At 40.7% G+C, this 17,482-nt stretch overlaps 1 protein-coding gene across 7 annotated transcripts in view; it reads left to right on the forward strand.

Moving 5' to 3' along the window:
* Positions 1-17,482, forward strand: part of rapgef1b (Rap guanine nucleotide exchange factor (GEF) 1b) — a 63,245-nt gene that overhangs the window by 16,240 nt on the left and 29,523 nt on the right. For all 7 annotated transcript variants that reach the window (XM_084746403.1, XM_084746397.1, XM_084746398.1 and 4 more), the window contains exons 2-3: positions 13,540-13,685; positions 14,295-14,473. In XM_084746403.1, the coding sequence (XP_084602529.1) occupies positions 13,540-13,685; positions 14,295-14,473 (325 nt within the window). The remainder of the gene's footprint in view (positions 1-13,539; positions 13,686-14,294; positions 14,474-17,482) is intronic.

Consider the following 17,482-nt stretch of genomic DNA (forward strand, 5'->3'; position numbering starts at 1 on the left):
CACAGCCTACAGTCAATGCAGTGTGGTATACTGCAGTACTGTGTGTGCTCATTGGGCTGCCACATGCAGGGTCGCTTATAAATCACTGTTAATTTAGTTGCAATTACATGTAGACACGCTAACATGAAAGGGAGGGTGTGAAAGACTGGCCATCAAAGGCAATGGAGCGGAGGAATAAATGAGTAATAATACTAAAACAAGCCTGGGGGTAGGGGTTAATATGGCAACTGAGCCACCATCAGTCCCAACAGTGTATTTGGATTAAAAAAAAAAAAAATCAAACCCGCAAATGTGGACAAACAATGTGGTCTTCACTGTCACCACACAGTAACTAGAAAGGAGGAAATGTGTGGGCTCACTACCAGCAATGCTACCGACCACCAGTCAGAGCGGCAGCAGTGTTAAAGGGCCACGGAGAAATACAAATGGGAGAAAAGATGCTGTTAAGTCTGGTCAGAGAGAGCTTTGGAAGAAGGAGTTTTGTTGGCTTCTTAGTTAAACAGAGGGGGCATTGAGGCTAGAGGCTTGTAAATGTTTATGCCACCACACAATACACAGGCCTAATGGTCCCACCCTCTTCCAAAACACCACCTTCTAGGCTACATCTGACACAGTATAGAGCCCTGTGTACGTCTCGTGTGGATGGTTTTTATTCCAGAGAACTTCTCAACTACAATAGTTTGTGGAATGACTGACTATAGATTAATACTGTGAAAATAATTTAAATAACATACTAAAAAGACAGACCTTTTCCTCAAGAGCTTTTAATATAACCACAGCAGGTGAAGTCAGCTTCCTTTGTGTGGTGCTGCAGAAAGTCCCTGCCAGGATTTACTGTTTATTTCTGTTGCACATGCATCAGTAGTTAACTTTGCCACTATTAGACAGGGTGTTGGAGGGAAAGCACCTCTTACTTGGCAAATAACATTCATGTATTGGCACAGCTCACCGTTAGCTTGTGGTTAATTAATTGAATATATGCAAAATTACTGTAAATAAAATGGCAGTTCACCCCAAAATTTGGAGATTTCAGCCATAGAGGTATCTTCCTTCTCTGGAATATAATGGAAGTAGATGGCACTTGGTGTGTGGTACTCAAAGCACCAGAAAATACATTTGAAAAACTCAGCTGCAATGTGTCTTTCCAGAAATCATGACCCAGTCACTCAAGGTAATCCACAGTAACAGTTTCCTAACATACAGAAAATAAGCAAACTTGAGCACATAGAGGGAGAATGATTGTCTAGATATAAGAGTAGTAATGTTGCTGTCAATATTTGCACCACTTGTGTTTTCTCTCTGCATATGAGTATGTTAAATGTCTAACTTATTTATTCATAATTTAAGAGGGATAAATAGCACTACAGTTACATGGAAAAATCTGTATTTTTAATTTTGGAGTGAAATGTCCCTTTTATATACTGTACAAACTGCCTCAGTAGAATTCCTTCCCTTAATTTGGTGAAATTATCCAGGAACCCTTGTACTGTAGCCCTTGAATAAATCATGGTAAATGACAATATAGGAACAACTTACTACAGAATTTTGAAACTAAAACACTTTTCTCAGACTTGTTTTCTTTCATTGTAAACATTATTAGATTGCATCATAATGAGACAGTGTAAGGTCTGTGCCTTATATAGTAGTATTTGAACGAAAACTACTGTGCTCATGAACTCAGTAAATAGCAGCATACCAGCATTTTTCTTGTTAAGAGGCATCATTCCTCCTGCTAGAAAAGCTAAATGTTAGTGAAACTCCTGTCATTTAGACAACTCAACTTTCAGAGTCAACAAGCAGCACTTCAAAGCTTCATACTGACCCACTACCCCCGGTATCTACACATCATCCACCACATCTCATCTGCGAGCTGTGTAATTATGGAACTGTGAATAGACTGCTCTAACCTCAGTAGCCTTGAGTACAAGCGTAGTAGTTTATTTTAAGCTATGTTATGACTATAAAACATTATGTTTGTTTCCCTTCACTGTTCTGCCTCAAGGTCTATTTTTCTGCTATGGTGCTGTAGCGTTTCGACCATGTGACTTTGCATATGCGAAATACTGTTGCTAAACATTGCTTTAAGCCACAGTTTTATGGCTGTTCGTGACAGAAGATTCAAATGATAGCTCGTGCATCATCACATTGTTGAATGTCTTCCTAAGTGGCATGAAAATACAGACTTGATTGCCTTGAAAACAAAGCAAAACTTACATGACCCCTGACCAGCCATTGCATCAAACCACTATATTAGAAACAAACTAGTGCAAGCATGCATCAAAGCAGAAATGCAAAGCAGTATTGTTGGTATTTCTAGCATGAATAAAATGTTTGTTTTGGTGTAAATTAATTATGGTTTTGACCCATTAAACTCCAGTCTAGATATGATGGAAATATTTGGATGTGCTGTCGTGTTGTCTGACTTTAATCCAGTGTAATAAGAACACAGCACCATACAAATAAACAGACTCAAGAATGCAAGGTGTGTCACCTGGAGATTAGGCTGGATTTTGTTGTTATGTGTCTCTACATGTTGCTTGTTTCTTATAATGCTTTTATGCAACACATTTTCATCCCCACTGATAATTCTAGTTTCAGTTCAGTTTGTACTATAGATGCGTCACACAGACAGTGTTGCGTGAGGAGACTTTTATGAGACTGTTTGATCAATTGGAAATCAGACCACATTTGCATGTTGAATGTTATTCGCCCCCTTTAGCTTTCCAGGCTCCAAAAAAAAAACAAAAAACAAAAGTGATAAAACAGTGAGAAAGTGGAAGAGGGTACCTGTATCTCAGAGTGAAATCTCATGAGTCATAGGGGTAACGAGCAGGAGTTTCCCTCTATAGGTGTATTTTCAATCATCAGTCTACTGTGTCGCTTCTGTGGTTAGATTTGAAAGCAGATGGCACTGACACTTGCAGGCGATTGGTTTTTAAGTTTGTTTGTTTTTTAGTTGTGTTTTTTCTGTCACACGCAGGCTAAACATGGTTGACCAAACACGATCCCACTAAGCAGTTATGGATCTGGTTTGCTGTTTTGTAATATGGATCTGCGTTATAGATCACCTCGCGTTGTGTGGCCTGGCCACGCTCTGTTAGGCATGGTTGTCCATGCTGTCTGTTTCCATGCAACCCAGCACACAGAACGCCTCCATCACCACATTGATATTTGCTCCTGGCCATTGACCCATGGTTGGTGGGGTTGCTTTACTAGTCATTGACATACTGAAGGGTATGTTTGTGTAAGTAATTAATAGTGTAAAATATCGGCTGTGGTGGATTTCTAGAAGCAGATGAAGGTGTCTTTCTCAGAAACAAAACTTTTCCTTCAGCAGTGACATAATGGTAAAATTCTACAAAATGTCATTAACATTGAAGTGTTTGAAAAAACAATTTGGGGTTCTAATATTGAGACATAATTGAGCGTTATTATTAGGGGTGGAACGGTACACAAAATTCAAAGTTTGGTATATACCTTGGTTTTAGGGTCACGGTTCAGCAAGTTTTTGGTACAGCAGCAAAAACAAAATGTAGAAAATAAGATTTGACCATATTTCTTACTGTAAGGACATACTGTCAATATAAATTACAAAAACAAATAAATATCCATAATGCCTCACCATAATGGCTTGATTTCACTGGGCATGGCATCATTGCGTTAGAAAAAAAAGTCAAGTCAGGCAGGCAGAATGCTCTGCCTCTGAAATGCTGCTGGCGTGGCATGAAGTCGTGTAGAGGACAAATCAAAATCATAGTGCAGACGCAACATGTCAAATCAAAGAGTACGACTCCTGGACATGCACACATGAAGGTACATTGTACCAGAGTTCAAGCTGTTTGATCAGATGCTTTAGTCCTGCATTCTCCAAACTGAGTATAGTCACTTATCTACAGTGATAAGCACTCCGTTATTGCTTAGGTCTGAATTTACAGTGAGAAGCTATCACATTTTTGTTTCCACAGACAAAACCGACTTCAGCTGAACAATGTCGGCGCAGTTCGAGACTAATCTTTGTCCATTTTCACTGTAACAAACTGGGAGTAGTGATGCTACATGAGCTTGTCTAACCGGCCTTAGACAAGTAGCATGCTACAGCTGACAGACAACTGGTACACTGCCAAAATGTTCCGGACAAAACTCGTTGTTCCACGTGTGTGAGTAGTAGATATAAACAGACAATTCTGACTGTTTGGCGTGCTGAACCGAGGAAGACTTATCCTGATCATCCTTTACTGTTTCACTCTTAGTTATTATACGAATGATCTTAGTTAGCTATTTTCTATTACTTCAGTTAAGTATTCATTTAAATAGAAAGAAATAGAAAGTGGCTCATAATTCTTCAGTTAAAAATGGCTTGTAGTTTATTGTAGTCCCTGATCTAATTGCTCAGATACTAAGTCAAAGTTATTTGCCCATTATGTTTATTTTAGGACTTCAGAAGTCATTGGGAAGTGAGTGGCTTAAGACATCCAGTATTTGGATGTGTCAGTTTGCGTTGATAATTTGATTGTCAACCTGAAAAACATCTTCTGTGTCTCATTTACTCATCTTTTAAGTGAAATACAATAGACGGTAAGTGGACTGAGCACTTAGCATCCACTGTATCTCATTTAGTTACTCAGTAAGTGGACTGGGTGCTTTTAGTGTTCCTGTGGCTCATTGTTGAACAGCATACTCAAACAGCACAGCTGGAAAATTGGAAAACCCACCACTGGACTTCTTTCTCCATTACTTCTCAAATCAGCCATTAACCAGGGCCACGCTCCATACGTGGGCTTCCTCCCTTCCCTACCATCACCATCCTTGGACTGTAGCTTGGCTTGCAGTACCCACACTCCACTCAAACACAGCCTGCTGTATCCCATAGTGCTGCTTGTTTATCACTGCGGACATAAAGAGGGTTCTTATTGAAAATTCAACACAACCAGCAGGAAGCCAACCACTACAATAGAGAGAATAAATAATTCACTAAGCACTTAACTATTTCCTGTTGAATTTTCCTCTCTTTCCTCTCCATTTTTCTCCCTGCTGTTCATCTCATGTGCCTCAGGCTTGCATTCCACACTCTGGCTCCACAGCAGGTCTTGCCTGTGGAGATGTGATACTCTGCGGTTTTTGTTTTACAGTGTAGCAGACAGTAAGTCACTCACTATGCCGTCGTTTTTATAGACAAATAAGGCCTCATTGTAGGCAAGTTACTTAAAAACAAAGTCCCGTCTATTTCTGGGCAGTGGGGTTTCTCTCTTTTTTTTATAAATTCTACTTTAATATTTCAAGAATTAATATATTCTATTTACAGTGCAGTACATATTACATGTAACACCAGCCATAGCCACTGCTTAAAAGAGAGGTGTAATGAATCTGCATTCATTTATAACAGAAGCTTGTGTCTAGCATCCTTTTGATGTTTCTTTTTCACACCTACTGTAGTATAGAGGGTTTAATCAAGCTCACAGTGTGGCTATAGGGATAGCGATATCAGCATGTCTATATGTTGGTCTAGACTGAAATATCTCAACAACTATTGGATAGATTGCCATGAAATTTTGTAGTTATTTGCGGCCCCCTAAGGAGTAATGCTCATGAATTCAGTGATCTCTTGACTTTTCCTCTAGCACCACCATGAAGGTTAATATTTTTGTTTTTTAGTGAAATGTTTCGCTGACTGTTGGTTAGATTAGCATGAACGTTGGTAGATAATGGTGGGTTGATGCTTTGCATGATGTTGGAGGTTGGAATTTCCCAGTTGAGATTTCCACATTCTGACCTCAAAGGTGCACAACACGAAACGTGAATAAAAACGCCATTCCCATCAGCCTGAAGTGTACTTTGTGCTAATTAATTACTGTTAGTATGCTAACACACTAAACTAAGATGGTGAACATTTTACCTTCATCAGCATGTAAGCATTGTGTTGTCATTGTGAGCTTTTTAGCATGCTGTCATTAGCATTTTACTCAAAATACCACTTTACCTGTATACAGCCCAACAGCTGCTAGCATGGCCGAAGACTCTTCATCTCATTTAGCTTTACTTGTATAGCCATGTAGTGCAGAGAGTGTTTTATTAAGATAAACTAAAGACAAGTTGATACAAGTTATGAAAGTATTAAATCTATCAATCATCGATATTGTTTTCCAGTCGTTCAGTAGAGAGCAGGAGCAGATTAAAAATCATCATTTCAACATATGTTGACTGTCCTGTTCTGCTTTATTGAGAAGATTCTTTCAGACATCCTTTAAACTATCTCTTGCACACACACCTTCAGATTTATTTTTTCCCCTTGACTTCTTCTCTTTTCAACAGCTGGCACAGTGACCTTTCTGACTCTAGTTCCAGTCTTTTAGCAGTCTCGACAAGTCCGTATATGCAGTGCTCGCTCGCACACTTTCATTGAGCAGTCCTCACTGAGGGGAGTTCAGCAGGAGGTGACAGCTGTGTGTGTAACCTTAAGCACAGCCTCCCCTGATTCACAGTTTTCATCCTGTTCCAAGAGTACGGGGGCCAGTGAGGGGACGACCAGCTGTCCTGTATAGATCACACCTGTACTGAACAAGAGCCAGATCAATCTGCCAGCCTGTCAGCTCAGCTCTTCAGTCAGATCTGGACAAGCTCATATGTCATGGCTCATCAGTTGTGTTGCAGGGATCAAGACCAGGGATCCTGTCATTCCTTACTGAAATATTTTACTGTTTATCCTCACTCCAGAAGTCTGGACAGACAGCAAGAGAAGTACTTACTGTATTAATCTAAATGTGAAGCAAAATGTGTGCAGTATTGCATTGTAAGTAAACCCCGCATATAAAAGTAGGATTTTGGTGATTTTCATTTACTTTGGCAGCTTAAGAACAGATATACAGGGAAATCCTGGTGCGTGTTTAGAAAGCGAAATGAGTTGATAGTCCCTTTCAGAGATTGTAGACATACTGTTTTAGAATTATAATGGTAGGATTGTAAGCTGGAGTGTGTGTGTTGTGATGGTGGATACATCTCGGCTGGTGGAATATTCATGCTATGTATCGGCTATATAATTTGGCAGTAGAATTAAACATGGAGGACCACAGTTTGCTCAGCAAATGAGAAATAAGTGAGCGCAGTGAAATAAAGAACACACAAAATCAATGTAAGGTGTATTGCATACATTAAACAGTGTGTTTTTGCAAAAAGCACCCATAGATTTACACCCTTACTAGTGTCTGTGTGAATGTTTGTATTTACTTATTGTGTAATTAAGCTTCAAGACAATCCAGCAACTGGAAGGCTCCAGGGGACTCCACTATACCACAGAGTTGTGTGAGAACTCTCCCAGGCTTTGTTCAAGGGTTGTTCAGACTGGAGTGTTTGTTTTAAATGTCCCCAAGGCCTTTCAAAGCAGTTTGTTTAAGCAATTTAAATGCCTCCAAAAGATATTTACTTAGTAAATCCTTCACTATTTATTCTTAACAATGTGATGATCTTATTTTCTTTTTCATACATCCTTCATAGCATCTTGAAAAATTCTGCAAGATCGGGAAAAAATAGCCTAACAAACATGAACTGTGTGTCATATAATGTTTCATCACTATGATATTCACAGCAGCCTTAATTGCAGAACTGCAAACTCATCTGACTGTACTGTACTCTGCAAGTAACTGCGAGGTTGCAGCGTAGCACAGTGAGGCTCATGGGAGTTGTGTGTGTGTGTTCAGATCTCAGTGGGACTGTCGCAGTTTACAACAGAGGAGGCAAACCTCACCCTTTATGGAAGTGTAACCACACTTTACTGTTTTATCAGGCTGTCTCTGCTGCTGTATCGCACTGTAATTTAAAGGGAGAAGGGAAGAACATTGGGACCCAGTAGAAGGAATCAACAAGTAAAAAAGTGTCATGAATGTTCTTGTGCATTTTTTAGAATATTAAAGATTGAGGGTTGGGTGTCTTGTGACCAAAATGTCTGTCTTGAGAAAGACATGTGCATGTTGCCTTCTACTTGTCTTTCCATTGTTACAACAGTCACCAACTTTCGTTTGGTCAAAAAAATCAAAAGCAAAATAAAAAAGTGGTAGATAACCAATATATTTGTCTACTCGCATACCCCTAGTCAATTTCCAACCCTCACTGTTCACTACATCTCTAAAAGTAGTCTTAAAGCATTAAAAATCCAAATACTTGCTATAAAAAGGCTTGAAAATGTGTATGAAAATGTTTTGTAAGTGTACCAAAGTATTAAGAGTTTAGGAGGCACACCAGCATAAAGGCGTGTTGTGGCTTGGGCAGCTGAAAAAAATAAAGGGAAAAAAATATTTTCACTGTGAGGTTTCTTTCAGTCTAACTGAATCCATGACTAGTCAGATTCAGTGCAAGAGACATTACAACCAATGACATCACCACCTCATAACTCTGGACGGCAGCAGGCAGGCAGCTGGGGAGAGCGGGAGGGACGGCTGGCCGGCCCGTCTCTGGCAGAGGAGTGGAGGGTGGACGCTGAGAGGCGTACATGACTATAACAGAGCACTTCACTGTATTCAATGTATTCTCTCTCTCTTTACTCCGTTCATTTCTTTCTCTCGGTGATGTCATTTCCATGCTGAGCCAGACTTCCAGTGAACTCTGGAGGGACGGGGGTGGGGGTGGCTCTCTGTTCTCAGAAGTGAGAGAGGGAGGTGGTAGGGAACTGAGCCAAGGAGGAGACGGGGACCAGCCCCGTGTGCATGATAAACAGCTGAGCCACAGGGGCTGCGATGTTGTCTGAGGGACCAGCTGTATCGATCATGGTGGTGACTCATTGTGCTGATGTCACTGCTTCTTGACTCTGGGACCCTGGGTTGCAGCTGTAAACCCGTACACAGTCCTTCTGGGCCCGTTCAAGCTGAGATTGAGTGAGAACGTCCAGCATATTGTGATGTTAGCCACAGTCTCAGCACTTGTGCCAGGAATCTGGGGGAAACAAGGTCAAGCAGATAGGATTATGGGAGGCTAGATTCATATGGAGGCTGCTGCACAATCAAAAGTATACCGTCTTCTCTACAAACTGCCATAAAGTGAAACCTTGCCAGGATAGCACCCTGGCTTGCGGCAAAACTGGCTAACACAGGTATGTACAGCCTCAGGGTACTAAAGATTCTCTCATACCGTCAGTCCTAGCTATCCTATTCAGACTCTATTTAGGTGCACAGAAGCAGCTCAGCATCCCCCGTGGCTGAGCAGCAGAGTATTGATCCAGACAGTGTTGAGATGAGCAGGTTGTCGCAGGGTCTTCACTGTGTCGAGTCACCAGTCTGTCTCTGATAAACTGGAACACTTTATCTTCCCCCTCTCCTCCTCAATCCTGCCTGGCTGACTAGCTGAAGTTTTATCTCCTTACTCCACTAAAGAGGCAGAACACACATGCAATTTATGACACTCTCATGAAGAGTCTGCTATTTCTGCTACATGGTGGTTTTTCCTCTGTAGTGACATAACTGGGCTACTAATAAAATTTCCAAAAAAACTATATTAGTCCTGCACGTCTTCTAACATTAGAGTTACATTGTATTCTAACAATGCTTATATATACTCTAGAAAAATATAAACACAACATTTTTGGTTTTGCTCCCATTTTTCTTGATTTGACGTAAAAGACTGAAGACGTTTTCTGTGCATACAAAAGGTTTATGTCTCTCAAATTTTGTTTGCAAATTTGTTCAAATCTATGTTGGTGAACACTTCTCCTTTGTCAAGATAATCTATCCACCTGAAAGGTGTGGCAGATAGAGATGCTGATTAATGGAGCATAATTATTGCTCAGGTGTGCCTTGGCCTGGTCACCGTGAAAGGTCAGTCTAAAATGTGTGTTTTATCTTGAAAAATGCATTTATTAGGCTCTTAACTATGGCTGTTTCACAATGGGCTACAGATACCAGATTTTCTTCACAGGAGGTCAAACTCACGACCTGCCTTTCTCTGCCTCTGATTGGCTGACGCTGATATTCTTGCCCTATCCTTAGCATGCCTAAATCTAACCAACCAAACCAGCAAAAGCAATGATTGCTAGCCAATTAGAGACAGAGCAGGGTGGGTCATGACTTTGCCCTCCTGGAAGAAAATGTGTGTGTGGAGCAGAAGCAAAAGTGCTATGTTTATATTTTTGTTGAGTATATTTATGCAGGAAAATAAATTTCCCTGTCATGTACAGAGATTAGCGCTGTCACTTTTTCTGAAAGTTAAGCTTGGATGAATTTGAAATCACACAGTACTTCTGCGCACTGCTTCTCAATAGCATTGGTGTTGTGAGTGTCTGCTCAGGACAGGGCTTTGTTCTCTAATGTCCTCCATTTTTGTAGTAACTCACTTAGTTGACAGATAGGGCCTGCAATAGGTCAAGCTGGTAGTGACTTTTTAGGAGTGTCCCCCCAACGTTTGATTGAATGTTTCAAATTTCGAATAAAAAGTAATAGCCATAATAGAGAAATTAATTGGTATACATGTGTTACCATGGTTATCAGTATTATCATGGTTTTGTTTAAATGTGCTGAAAATGTTCAAATAGTACTTACAAACATACTGAATTAATTTCACCAAGTTTTAGATTGAAAACCTGTCAATGATTTGAATTGGCATCATGTCCTTTCCATTGTCAGTTTTCATTTGACTTCATTTTGACCTGAATAAAAACAGATTGCATGCTGTGCCTGCATCTGAGTAACTGCTGCTAACTTTGGTTGATGCTAGAGAGCATTTACCATCTAGTGGGGTAAATCAAACATGGTTTTAATTTGAAAGAGTAATACTAATTGCCAGAAATGTTATCATGGTTTATCATGAAACCGGTAATCGTTTCATCCCTAGTTATGCATGTGTGGGTGATTTGACCTGTTTGGGTGTTAGGAACTAGGTCAAATGCAGATTAAAGGTGACACAACAGTCATGAGATACATTTCCAGTTTATTGAATCAGCCATGCACCATTAGAAACCTCTATAACAGCCAGAGTTGATTTAGTTTTGCACAATGCTGAGATTGGGGTGTTTAAAAAATGCTGTGTAAAACAAGAGCCTGAGGAGTCATGCAGGCCTCATCACATGCGTTTGTATCGGCAGGAAACTCCAGTGGAAGCGTTCTCATCAACATTTTTAATGAGACCCACAGTCGTCCTTGGCTGCCTCAGCAAACTTTGGCTTTTGCTCCGAGTAAGGGATGATGAGGATTAGGGGTTGGAGAGAAAGAACAGTAGGGTGGATATGTGCGCGGCATGTGGATCGATGGTGCAGATGAAAGCACCACCCGGCTGGACGTCTAGTTTGTGGTGTGTTCCCGCTGGTGATTGCTATTCAGCATTCAGAGTTTTTTACGCTGATGACCGTGGAATGTCAGACCCCGCTGTCATCGAGCTGAGGGGAGATTACGCCAGATAGAGGTGTAATTTTGTCGCTGATAACACCCACGCTTCCTGCCGACTCCCAACACTGTTATTAGTATTTATCTCGTGATTCAGTTTAGTGTGGTGGAGATAGAAGGAGTGGGGCAGAGAGGTGAAGGGAAATGGTGAGTGAGCAGTCAATCCTCCTGGGATTAACAGAGGAGGGGGACTCTCCTCTCCACAGATACAATCAGCACTCTCTATAGTGAACAAGTGGGATTCTGCTAAATTACTCTGCTATTATGAAGGCTCTCTAAATTATGTACCATAAAGCAATTTTCATCTTAGCACTAACCAGAGTGTTTTATTATAACCACTCATCTCATCTGTCCTTGTCTCTTTTTGTGTGCGCTCACATATATGTGCACTCACACTTCTGTGCACATAATGGACTGTTGGAAGAAGCTCTATGACTATGAAAGTGTCTGTCCTGCACACTTTATCATTGGAAACAAATAGTTCAGATGAAATGCAAATGTATTCCTTTCAGTCGATATCAATAATTATTCATGATTTTTTAATGATTAGCAGCAAAAAGATTGAACTCAGTGACTTAATTTTGAATTTGCTTTCCACTTTATTTATCAAGGCACACAAGGAATAGACTTAATAGACTGAGAAAAAATGAGCTGATCTGTCTTTTTTTTATTAACATTTTCCTGACTGTCTGCACTCATTTTCTCATTCTATGCTGTTTGTGTTATTGTGCAGCTAAACAAAACATCTGTTCAATGATTGACTGTTCACGTGCATTCATAGCACGCTCCATTACCAAAGGATATGAAAGGCTGTTTATGAGCCTGGACACATTGGTTTTGTACTTTCTTAGCAGTTTACATTTAATGCATTTAGAGGAGAAATATGTAATATATTTACTGTACTAAATCATAAAATGACCATGATAGATCATCCGAGCTAAGGGGGCAGGCGAAGTTTAAATACCGGCTTCTCCGACAACAGCGCTACAGCCAGCATGTTCTCCTTTCAAATTGCCCTTCCAGTCTGGATCTGTTTTTGTTGCCCATTTCACATTAATTAGCGCTCAAATTAATACAGAATGTTTGCAGAATTAGTTGGTGTCTGGTTATGAGTTGAAACAAATCATTAATAATCTTTTAGAAGGCATAGATATTTAATGGTTTAATTGAGCAGTATGTTAATAGAGTTTGGCAGAGATTGACAGTCACTGAACTCCAACTGCAGAGTTTGTATTTTTGCAGCAGTGAGTTTTTGTCTTCAGGATAACAAGCTTAGCTTTATATTGACAGACAACTGACAGTTATAAACAACTGATCAACAGTGTAGGACTCGCCATTGCTTGTCATTGTCAAAGTATAATGATGTGCTTGTCTTGTGCTTGTGTAGCAGCCTGCAGGCAACCTGCCTGAGTTTGGAGTTTGAGGAGGAGGGGGAAACAACTCAATTCAACATTAAATCGTATATTAAATAGGGATTCAGCATCTGTAATATAAAGTTTGTGGCCCCAGGCTATGAGGACTGCACTACTCCTTTTGAACATTAGGCATCTCCTTCAAGCGAAACATTTTATTGAACAATTTTCTTATTGCTAGGGCTGCAACTGATTATTGTCGCTTTTTATTAATCTACCAATTATTGACACGATTAACTGATTAATCGTTTAGTCTAAAAATGTAAAAATGCTTATAAGAATTTACCAGAGCCCAACGTGATGTCTTTAAATTGGTTATTTTGTCACACAGCACCCAGAGACTCTTCATTTGTTATCATAAGTGGCAAAAAAAGCAGCAAATCCTTACATTTAAGGAACTAGCACATTTTTTGACATTTTTGCTTAAAAAAAATATCAAAATTGCTGGGAACTGTTGCAGCTCTACTTATTGCTATTGATGAGTTGTGTTTTGCCGATACATGTCACGGTTGTTTTATTACTCAGGCCAAGATGTTACAAATGCTTACACAAATAATCTCTAATGTTCTCGTTTCCAGTCCTGTTCTTGTTGCTGGTGTTGAGTTCTTCACTTGAGCTCTGTTTCAGCTGAGTAGCATTGTGTGCGATAGTGACACCAACACTTCAGTCTGCTTGTGCCATCTGTTTTTATCTAATTTCTATTCCCCCCCGAGAATCTGTCTCCTCCTCGACTGACCACTCAACCTTCCCTGTTTTCCCTCTGTCCACAGACTCGCAACGGTCCCATCTGTCCTCTTTCACCATGAAGCTGATGGACAAGTTCCACTCTCCCAAGATCAAGAGGACGCCATCCAAGAAGGGCAAGCAACTGCAGCCCGAGCCAGCAGCCAAGAGTACTGAGAAACCTGCGAACAAGGTGTGTGTGCGCGGTCATGTGCCAGAAAATACATGTGTGTATTGTGGGAAATCCACCTCTTTCCCACCTTTTCCCCCTGTGTTTGTTTGCCTGTTTGTGAGGGGATTGTCTTCCTGTTTTATGTTTTGTGCTCCCATACTCCATTGTGTCTGTGTGTGTGAGTTTCCCTGCTGGTTCCCACAGCTTCCCAGTCGCTGTGGCGGCTGGCTGCACTACAGCAGGTGTCTAAACCTATAAAGACATGAATGGAACTGGGCCGCTTCCTGAATGAACTCCTCCGCTCCCTCTTAAGGCTTTTGGTGTAATGAGTATATTCCCCAGCAGCCCTGCTGTGAGAGACTAGAGAAGCTGAAAGAGCCCGTTGCTGTACTACCAAGATGGCTCCAAGCCACATCACTTGATAGATGGTGCTTTGAACTGCGAGCAAACCATGGGAATAATAGAACCACAATACAGAGCCCACACTGTTGTGATTGTCCAAATACTAAACGGGTTGTTTAATGTTAAGTATTTCGCTGCATACTCAGTTTATGGTGTTCAAAAAGCTTGTGAAATGTTTTGCAGTACAATTCTGAGGTGCCGTTGTGTGTCATTGCTTTGTTTTTCCAGAAGGTTAGTCGGCTGGAGGAGCATGAGAAGGAGGTGGTCAGTGCCCTGCGCTACTTCAAGACAATCGTGGACAAAATGGTCGTGGAGAAGAAGGTGCTGGAGATGCTCCCCGGCTCGGCCAGCAAGGTGCTTGAAGCCATCCTGCCTCTGGTTCAGGTAGAGGCTCGGATACAGCACAGGTGAGTGACATTTATGTAAAACACTTGGAAGAAAATTTAGGTTCATATTTAAAAACTGTCATTCCTAGTCGCCCCTATCATTTATAGCACAAGGAGAACATTTATATATGTTTTCTAATGCACAGCCAAAATATGGAAGGGTAACTGGTATTTTTGACCTGCACCCAATTTTGCCAAAGTCCATTAAAACTACTTGTATTTGACACTGACAGGCTCAGATTAATATTCTAATCATCTGATAACATTATGGAAAGGATCACTACTGAGAGAGACCTTTTTAAAGAGAAAGATGCATTTTGTTTAACTGGAAACAGCTGATGTATTTCTCTCGCCAAACTTAACCAAACTGTTTACAAAATCAGTAATTTTAGCATCATCATCATCCTCTTCATTCAAGCTTGACAGAAACAAAATAAAACTCACCAAAAACATCTTGGCTCATCTTTGCACTGTTCCTGAAAGTTGGAGCCGTGGAAAAGACGAGCTAAGAAGTTTTTGGCGAATTTCATTTTGTTTCTGTCAAGTCTGAATGACAGTGACAATGTTAAAATTACTGATAATGCAAACGAAATCTGATTAGTTTAGGGAGAGCAATAAAACTGCTGTTTCTGGTTAAACAGAATGTATCTTACCCTTCAGAAAAAGTTTGTAGCTATCCTTTCCATAATGTTGTCAGACATTTAGAATAACAATCTGAGCCTGTTAGTGGCAAAAATAAGCACTTTTAGTTGACGTAGTTTGATGGTGCACAGTTGCCAGTAGAGATTACACTGTAGCTTAGCTTTGTTTCTGCCTGCTGCAGCACTCTCCTACTAATACTGGACCAGTTTCAAAAACACAAAAACAGGGGTTCAGATTGAAAAATACCAAAGTTACCCTCCAAGTCCCTTTTTTTGACATGGTGGTGTGCCTTGAAACTTTTGTTTTCCAAACTAGACATTTGAAAAATAGTCATTTCAGCAAACACCTCCGCTCGGATTGCTGTCCTTTGTTTGTCCTTTTCCCACTATAGACCTAATAATTCACAAAGAACCATTTGTCGATTCATTCTCATCATTCTTGCCTCTTGACGTAACCTATAGCATAGCTGGTAAGCATGCAGGACATGTTGGAACTAGCATGATGTTGCCGACCACTTGCCGAGCAGCTCGTGAAGACTGATGATATGTTGTGAAAGACAACATCCCTCAAGACTTCCTGCACTCGATGCCTGAAGCCTTTAAAATTACGTCCGTGTGTTGATGTGGCACATTATCGGAAATGTTACCTTGGAGAAAGAAAAAAGACCTTTTAGATTTATTAACCGATAGACTGAGCCTGTTTGTTTTACTTTCCCTCTGGGTAAAGTAAACCCTCTCTGTGAAAAGTAACCTTAGCTGCAGAAGTGTTTGGACTGTCGAGACATGTTAGAACTTCTCTGTCTTTGTCTTTGTGCCTTTCCCCCATCCGTCAGTATAGATGAAGGTATGGAGGTCAGAGGTGACAGATTTTGTATCTCACAGCCCTGTGCTCAGAGGCGAGTGATGGATTGCTGCTGCAGTATTGAGAAGTAGCAATCTCTGGGGATTTGACCTCCGTCTAATGGAGTCAAACCCCAATAGATCACAGTAGAAGTTTGCTTTTTTGGCAAATAAGCTACTGTACATCAAGTTAATATTGTGTGACAAACATTGGAAGAATTTTACCCCCATGGTTTGTTAGTTTTGCCATCTGCTAAAATGCACCATTTAGTACAGTGTTAGATTGTCTGCAGTGATTTAAATCAATATTGGTCAAATAAGTAGGTCAACAGTGGGAGTAACTCCTACCCATTCTCTTGCCACACACTATTAAAGGGATAGTTTGGATTATTTGAAATGAGGTTGTATGAGGTGCTTCTCAATAGTCAGTGTGTTACCTAAAGTTGATATCGACATGCCCCCAGTTTGGAGAGACAGAAAAGAGCACCAGCACAGAAGCTAAGCAGTGCCCTGCTGTGGTCAGGGTCAGCAGTAAAACGTGTTTTAGACACTTAATAAGGTCCACTTGGAAGGTCAGACAGATTTTTCTGACAGGATTAGATTAGTAATTTTTCCTTGCTTCTGCCGCTGCCTCAGGCCAGCAGTTTGTTTTGTGTTATTGTGTGACATCTGTGAATGCTGACTAACCTTGTGAAACACATAACACAAACAAACTAACAACTTAAGGCAGCGGTAGACCAGGAACTCTTGTGTTCTGTGTGGTCAAGTTACTAATTTCACCTATGGAGTTCAGTTGGTTTGGAGAGAGCAGTATTTGGCTCATACATCAGTGGCTTCTCATAGAAAAAGGCTGTGTGACAGCAAAGTAAAGCAGTCAGAATATTAAAATATCACCAACACTTGAATATATATTGATTTCTTTAGGAGGACCTTTTTATAAGTGGCTAAAATGCTGTCTTTGCTGACCCTGTCCAAAGCACATTTGCTTAGCTTCCATGCTGGTATTCTTCTCTGCTTCTCCAAACCAGGGGCGTGTCGACCGCCGTCTACTGTAGGTAATACACTGACTGTCAATAACCACCTCATACAACCCCACTTCAAATAATACAAACTGTCCCTTTAATACTCCTTAGATAAGTTAGATTTGCCATCTGCTAAACATGCACACTGTATCCACTGTTTGATGATTGTCTGCAGAGATTTAAATCAATACTGGTCAAATAACTAGGTCAGCAGTGGGTGTAACTCCTACCCGCTGTCTTAGCACACTCTATTAAGTTGATTAAAGTGCTTATTTGCTAAACAGTTGGAGTATCAATCTCATATCTACAAACTACTCATACTGACTGGTCAGCTGATAGCTGTAGGCTTTATTGTACTTGCGCTGTACCTAATAAGTTCCCATATAACCTACAGCCTTTAGCTTGCGTTCTAGGTCAAACCCCTCCACCCTTCCAACTGCTCCACCACCCCTCAAATCCTTCTGCTAACCCCCGTAGCCACCGTCGTCTCCCACTCACTGTAGGGATAAGCTGTGCAGACACAGTGG

The sequence above is a fragment of the Lutjanus erythropterus genome, chromosome 20 (genome assembly GCF_056507025.1).
Source record: "Lutjanus erythropterus isolate fLutEry1 chromosome 20, fLutEry1.hap2, whole genome shotgun sequence".
Lineage (NCBI taxonomy): Eukaryota > Metazoa > Chordata > Actinopteri > Lutjaniformes > Lutjanidae > Lutjanus > Lutjanus erythropterus.